The 8090-nt window shown below is 34.3% G+C and overlaps 1 protein-coding gene across 1 annotated transcript; it reads left to right on the plus strand.

Moving 5' to 3' along the window:
• The first annotated feature begins 6304 nt into the window (after positions 1–6304).
• ccl25b (chemokine (C-C motif) ligand 25b) lies at positions 6305–7887 on the plus strand. Its single transcript, XM_017477309.2, has 4 exons — positions 6305–6455; positions 6569–6653; positions 6933–7050; positions 7253–7887. Exons 2-4 carry the CDS (start codon positions 6590–6592, stop codon positions 7329–7331), a joined length of 261 nt encoding a protein of 86 aa, XP_017332798.1. The 5' UTR covers positions 6305–6455; positions 6569–6589; the 3' UTR covers positions 7332–7887.
• Positions 7888–8090: the final 203 nt, after the last annotated feature.

The following is an 8090-nucleotide window of genomic DNA, read 5'->3' on the forward strand; positions in this document are numbered from 1 at the left end:
CACACACACACACACACACACACACACACACACCCCCCAAAAAAAAAAAAAAGGTGTCCTCTTTTTGGAAAACCACTTTTGTGATGTAATGTTACCCGCATCAGGGACAGTGGGCTTTTATTTGTTTGTTTGTTTGTTTGTTTGCTTATTTAAGTTAATAAAACAAATCCAAACATTGAACCTGTTTTTAAGCTTTAAAATAAGCTCTAAATAAAAATACTTTAGATCATATTGCTTTTCTCTTGACTTTATTTACATATGTGACCTTGAAGCAATCCAAAAGTAATCAGATTACATTACTTTCATTTTGTGATACTCGGATTACGTTAGTGATTACATTTTCTTGGACATATTTGGACAAGCAAACATTTGATCCTATTTGAAACAGTGCCTATTAATAAAGTTGATATACCTGAACAAATCCACATGGAAAATTAGCTTTTTCAATCATTTATTCAACAGAAATATCAATAGATGCGATATCTTCTGTGGAAAAAGAATGTACACCCTTGGCCTCAGAAGCTAGTATTGCCCCCTTTAGCAGAAATAACTTCTTGTAGGCGTTTTGCGTAATTGTCCACCAGTCTCTGACATCCGCTTGCTGGAATTTTTGACCACTCTTCCATGCACTATTCTTTCAGTTACAAGATGTTCGAGGGTTTTCTTGCATGTACCACCTGTTTTATATCCCCCCACAACATTTCAATGGGATTCAAATCCGGGCTTTTTCTAGACCATTCCATAACCCTCAGTTTCTTCTTTTTGAGCCATTCCTTGGTGGATTTGCTAGTGTGCTTAGCATCATTATCCTGTTGAAAGGTTCACTTTCGCTTCAACTTCAACTTTCAGCCTCACATTATGTTCAAGCACTCTTTGATATGATGCAGAATTCATAGTTGAATCAATGAATGCAAGCTGTCCAGTCCCTGAGGCTGTGAAGCAACACCAAACCATAACATTTCCACCACCTTGCTTTTGGTATGAGCTGCTTCTCCTGAAACGCTGTTTTTGGTCTGTGCCAAACGTGTCTGTTATTACTGTGGTCAAACAGCTCTATCTATGATTCATCTGTCCAGAGCACATTATTCCAAAAGGTATGTCTTTGCTTATACAGTGGGGGAAATAAGTATTGAACACATCAACATTTTTTTCAGTAAATATATTTCCAATGAGGCTATTCACATGAAATTTTCAACAGACATCAGTACTAACTCAAGAAATCCAGAAATATATAGAATTCACAACTTTTAAGTCCATAAATAAAGTTATGTGTAATAAAGTAGAATGACACCGGAAAAACGTATTGAACACGCTAAGAAAAAGCAGTTCTCCGAGGCAAGGTAAGACAAGGAACCAGCTGAAATCCGTAAGTAATTATACCTCCTATGTGTGCAAATTAATATCAGCTGGGTTAGTAAACTGATGGTCTATAAAAAGGCTTTTCATTACCAAGATGTCACACAAGAAACATCTCATGATGGGTAAAAGCAAAGAGCTCTCCCAAGACCTTCACAACCTTATTGTTGTGAAACATATTGATGGAATCGGATACAGACGCATTTCAAAACTTCTTAATCTTCCAGTAAGCACCATTGGGGCCATTATCTGCAAGTGGAAGCAACATCACTCCGTCATCATCCGACCACACACAGGAGCTAATCACAAGATTTCTGACCAGGGAGTCAGAAGAATAGTCAGAAGAGTAGCCCAAGAGCCAAGGACCACTCGGAAAGATACTTAATACTTCTCCACTAAGTATTAAATAAATTTCAGCTAGCATGTTCAATAAGTTTTTCTTGTATCATTCCTCTTTTTACACATAACTTAATTTATGGACTTTAATGTTTGGTTTTCTTTATATGTGTGGATTTCTTGAGTTAATACTAAAGTCTTGTGAAAATTTCATGTGAATAGTGTCATTGAAAAAAATGTTGACGCGTTCAATAGTTATTTCCCCCACTGTATGCTCATTTGCAGACTGTAGTCTTGCAAAGGATTTATCCTGGCACACCTCCTATAAATTTGTGCAATCTGTTTCTGATTGTAGAAGCATCCACTTTGATACCAACAGTTGCAAGACTTACTCGCAGATCCTGAGATGAAATTTTGCGGTTCTTGGAAATTTCTTTTTGCATCAGACGGTCTGCTCTTGGGCTGAATTTGCAGGAATTGCCAGTTCTGGATGAATTGACAATCATTTAAAATCTGTTCCACTTGTAGATTTTGTTCCTTACAGTGGAATGATGTATTTTAAATAATTTGGGGATCCTTTTAAATCCCTTGCCAGACATCCACAACCTTTTTTCTGAAGGCCTTACAGAACTCTTTAGAACTCTACTGTTGCATTGGAAGTCTACTAAATACCCATCTATCTCCCAGTGGCTAAAGGATGTGATGTTTTTTCTAAAACTCGAGAAAATAAGGTATACGATGAAGGGTTGTACGGACAAGTTTTTTTTATAAATGGCATCCCTTTATCGTATACTTTATGGAGTTACAGACACTTCCCACTTAAATTTTTGTGCCTGTTGTTGGGTCTTATAATATCTATATAACCAGCGATAGTTATTGGGTAGCCATGATGAGCCGGGGGGCAGGGGGCGGGTTTACTTTTAATTTTGTTTTCCGATGTTAGTATAAAAAGAAAGAAAAAACTGTGAATGTTTACTGCTGTGTGTTGCTCAATTTGGTTTTTTTGTTTGTTTGTTTGTTTGTTTTTTTCTTCTCAATGGAATATTTGGGAAAGGGAGGGGAGGAGAGAAGAAAAAAGGTGATGTTCAGCAGACATGTTTGGTAGACGTGTTCAGCATAAATGTTCAGCAGAAAAGTTTAGTTCAGCAGAAATGTCCAGCAGAAATGTTCAGCAGAAAAGTTTAGTTCAGCAGAAATGTTCAACAGAAATGTTTAGCAGAAATGTTCAGCAGAAATGTCCAGCAGAAATGTCCAGCAGAAATATGTAGTTCAGCAGAAATGTTTAGTTCAGCAGAAATGTTCAGCAGAAATGTTTAGTTCAGCAGAAATGTTTAGTTCAGCAGAAATGTTCAGCAGAAATGTTTAGTTCAGCAGAAATGTTTAGTTCAGCAGAAATGTTCAGCAGAAATGTTTAGTTCAGCAGAAATGTTTAGTTCAGCAGAAATGTTCAGCAGAAATTTTCAATAAAAATGAAACTGGAAACAGAACTCTTTAGATCTTGGCATGATGACACCACACACCTCAATAGCGAAGGGAACACCAGACACTAGATATGAGCGGAGAATAAATAAGACCGGTTCCACCTGCACTCCCTAAGCAAGTTCTAATCACTGGCTTGAACACCTGAATTTAATTTTATGGATTTGAATGTGTGATAAATGTAGGGGTGTACTTACTTTTTCCATGTGACTGATTGGTTTTTTTGTTCATTTAAATTGTGAAAATTACTACAAAATGTCAATTTTACGTGTCATTTGATAAAGTGTATTGACTTTATTAATAGGCATATTAATATTAATTAATATTTGCCTGCCCAAATATGTATATATATATATATATATATATATATATATATATATATATATATATATATATATATATATATATATATATATATATATATATATATATATATGATGGCCACTGAGGAACACTGAACTCATTGTTATGTTCATGAAACCAGTTTGAGACGAGGTGCATTATAATGCTAGACGTCGCCAATAGAAGATGGTGAATTGTGGGCATGAAATGAAGCACATGGTCAGCAACAATACTCAGCAATAGTCTGTGGTATTCAAGTGATGATTGATTGGTATTAACAGGCCCAAAGTGTGCCAAGAAAACATTCCCCACACCATTACACCACCTCCACCAACCTAGACTGTTGACACATTGACACAAGGTAAGGTCAAAGAGTTATAAAAAGTGTTTGCAAGTGATCAAATACTGGCAGTCGTTTTGCATACAGCTGTATGCAAGATAAGGATCTAGTAATTACATAGTACTTCACCAGTAGGAAATGCAAATTTCTCACTGACATTTGGAAGCAAAGATTGAAAATCTTAAAAAAAAATGGTCATGGTCATTTCATCTTCTTGCCTTCTCTTGAATTAATAATATCTAGTCTATTAACAATTAATAATCTCTAATGTATCTAGTAATATTAATGTTTGACCTCATCAGTGAAGATACTGTACTAAAATCTGGTGTATTATTATTATTATTATTATTATTATTATTATTATTATTATTATTATTATTATTATTATTGAAGCCTTTGCAACTTAGCAACATTATATCTATCTGAAACTTACCAAGTAATTTCCTTATAAAATTGCACAAACTGTACCAGAGACTACTATTATTTTTTTTTTGTCACACCAAAATTTGATTTAATTTACTACTGTTTACTGCTCTTTACGGTATTTTCTTTTTCATGTAGAAACATTTAATTGCATTATTTTGAAGGCATCTTTGCTCTACAGCAAAACTTTAAAACATTTGCACAGTAATACATATATATATATATATATATATATATATATATATATATATATATATATATATATATATAGAGAGAGAGAGAGAGAGAGAGAGAGAGAGAGAGAGAGAGATGCTGTAATGAATGATTGCATAATAAGTCTTCAAACACAGAAACACAGACATCTGAAGAAGTTTCAACAAATGCGATGAAGCAGTCTGAATGCACTGCATGTGTATTTTGCCCCCATGCACAGTAAGGATAATTACTTCTTGCTGTGAAAAGAAAAGAAAACATTCCACATTGTTTGCTGTGTCTTGTTATAGCCTTATGAAAGCTCTTAAGTTTTCAGTTAAATGCTGTTAAATTTTATTTGGGACCAGGTTGTATGAAAACATTTGTATGTCAACAAACACCACGGATTTGTTGTATATAAGAAAACTACATGAAACTAATTTCAATGTAAATGTGAAACATTGCAGTAAATGTGAACGCTGAAAAAAAATCATGATTTTCAAGTAAGATGTTTTTTTCTTCTTCTTCCAAAGATTCATGGGAAACTTGCTTTTGAAATCATTTTACAGTAAATAGGATCATGAACTTGCGGAACAAAATCTGGCAGCCATCACTAAATATGCAACATTGATTATTTTAGGTTATGTTGTTTTAGGCTGCTTGTTGGATCTTTCAGCAGGATAATGATCCAAGAATGCTCTCAAGATATACCCAAAACTGAGTCCTTGAACCTAGACCAAGGTCCTCCCCCCATCCAACTTACGGAAAACCCAAATCCCACTGAAAATGTGTGAGATCCACAGAGGATGAGAATGTGGAGATATTCTGAATATCAAGACATCATAATATCTACAGATAATCCTAATAAAGAATAGAAGTGATATCTATTCACTCATGAAATCACTCATAATTCATGAAATATTATACTATGAGTCAGGACATTAGTGAGGCTTATAAGTGAGGACAACCATGTGTCCAGGAAATTGATCTTTTTTCCCTCCAAGTTTGCAATCAAATCAAAAAGTTTGGAATTGATTAACAAAATGTCCTCACGCCTCCATCCCTTTACTTTTATAAATTTAAAAATGTATTTGTACTTATTTGATCAATAGTAATAAATCTGTACTTTAGGCAGTGTGGAATTTTGTTTACTCCTTGGTTGGGTTGTAGAAAAAAAGGGGGTGTCAAAATATTTAACAATAAAATAAACAGTTCTGGTTCACAGGTAGATGCTATGTTCAAGGTGATATACTGGAAGGATATTTATGTAATGCAACGCTAAGTGTCATTAAGTCCTGAAATATATTCACAAAGACAAAATATATTAAAAATGTGCATCATAAAATCTGGAAAGATTTTTTAAACTTGTATTTTGTTTCACTAGACACTAAAAACGTACACTACAGGACACCTGAGGCTCAAGTTACTTTTGTTTTCGACAGTGTTTTCAAAAAAGAGCACATGAACATGTTTCAAGTTGTGGATGTACAAAGTTCATGCAAATCATTGCACAATCTCACTTCTCAGATTTTTGTTTTTATTGGCTTTTATGTGTTCCAGATGTGCATGGTCAAGAGTTGGGGGACAATATGCAAGCAATTCCGTATTGCACAGCATTGACTTGGTTAGTTTATCAGAACAAGTCTTTAAAAGTTTATGAACAATCCTTCTTTCGTATTGAAACAGTAACCAGTGAACTTTTGGAAGGCTACTTCTTGAAGTAGCCATGAAGATGACTGTTTAAGGATTGTACTGTTGTAATGTAGTTATAGTTTTGTTCTACCAACCAGAAAAAAAACGAAGAAGAAAATCTGGTTTCAAGTTAATGTCTTTTTCATCATTGGTAGGATCCTTTGTAAAATGAGAGGAAGAGGCGTGTTCGTGTAATTGCTGAAAGCCATAAATGGCAGAAGCTCCCCCAAAGGGTGCATACGAGCAGTGGACTTTCAGCGATTGAGCAACATTCTCTATTCTTCAGACTGCCAAGGTATGTGTTTTAAGCCCACACCGATTTGATCCCAGCTCAGAAAATGATTACATACAGAAGTATTAGATTCATTTAATGCTAGAGCTGAAAGCGTATGTTTTATTCTGCCTCAGGTCAAATCAGATTGAGCAGCAATGAAGTTTCATGTCATCTGTTTGCTCCTGCTTCTGGCATGCATGTACCCAAGTTTGGCACAAGGTCAGTAACCACTTTCTGCATCTGCACCATCCTTTTGTAATGACTGACATGTTTTTCGGGGTTTAATTGCACCATTCCAAAAGCCATGAAAACGCAGATGATTTATAGTATTATAAAAAAAAAATTCTTTTAAACTAAATTTGTTATTCGGAATAAATTTTCAATGCCTCATGTACATTCAGCTGAAAATATTGAAGATATTATGAAATGCTGCGAATATTATGCAGCTCATATTTGATCCATTTTATGAAGATTAATATTATCTCCATTTTTTAACAGGTTCTTATGAAAATTGTTGCCTAAAGTATGGTATAGAGCCTAACATAAAAGTCAAATACAAAGCTGTGAGCTTTAGGATTCAGGAGACTGATGGAGGATGCAACATCCCTGCTGTTGTGTAAGTCCTGGTTATTTTCCAATCTGACTCGGAGAGATTAATAAACTTCTCAACATCTAGACTAGATCTCCAAATGGAGAGTGAGAGTGTATTCTCTTTCTTTTAATAACAGTCAACATGTTATTCCATGATATTTTAGTGAGACTGTTATGTTATTGATATATTCATTGATCAATATTTTCTTCTCTATGTTTCCCAAAAGATTCAAATTTCCAAAGAAAACACTCTGTGCTGACCCCAAAAAAGCCTGGGTGCAAAAACTGATGAAAAGACTAAAGTGATTTGTTTTAATTGAAAGCACTCTGGAAGCCAAGGTGGGAAACAATTTACTGAAATCATTCCAACTGTTTTCATCTATTTGTGTGCTGATTATGATTTTTTTTTTTTTTAAAGAAGCAGTTAATAAAAAAACGTTTTAAGCTGAGTGTTAGCAGCTCGTAACCTTAATAACCTAAATGTATTACTCTTTCTAAGAAATTATGTTTAAAGGTTTTTTTTTAAATCACAGATCATTTTAAGTGCACAGATTTTTATTTAAGCTTCACAATGAATGTTTTATGTATTTGATTGTATTCTTCTGCAGTTCAGTGTTTGCAAATGAATAGATTGTAAATATTAGACGTACTTGCTCTATTTTCTGTGTTTCCTGTATACGCTGTGCTGTTACACTTTTAATCAAGTGCTCAGTCCTTTCTGGTTTCAAGGCATCGATTGAACCTATTAGGTTTTGTTTGTTTTGTTTCATGATATATATTTTGTAATTTTTTATATTTTATATCAATGTAATTTTGTTCATAGACATTCCATTGCAATACATCACGTTGCATTAAATGTGAATATGTGTGTGTGTGTGTGGGGGGGGGGGGGGGGGGGGGGGGCATTTATGTATTGTTCTTCATAATAAAACACTGAAAATATTTCCTTAAAATTTGTCTGTGATATTAATGATTATTTTTTCAGTGATAAGATCACATTTATTTTGTGGTGTTTAAAAAGCACTACAGAAAAAGAGCACACCAGTGCAACGTTATCCCTCTTAC

The sequence above is a fragment of the Ictalurus punctatus genome, chromosome 10 (genome assembly GCF_001660625.3).
Source record: "Ictalurus punctatus breed USDA103 chromosome 10, Coco_2.0, whole genome shotgun sequence".
NCBI classification, from domain to species: domain Eukaryota; kingdom Metazoa; phylum Chordata; class Actinopteri; order Siluriformes; family Ictaluridae; genus Ictalurus; species Ictalurus punctatus.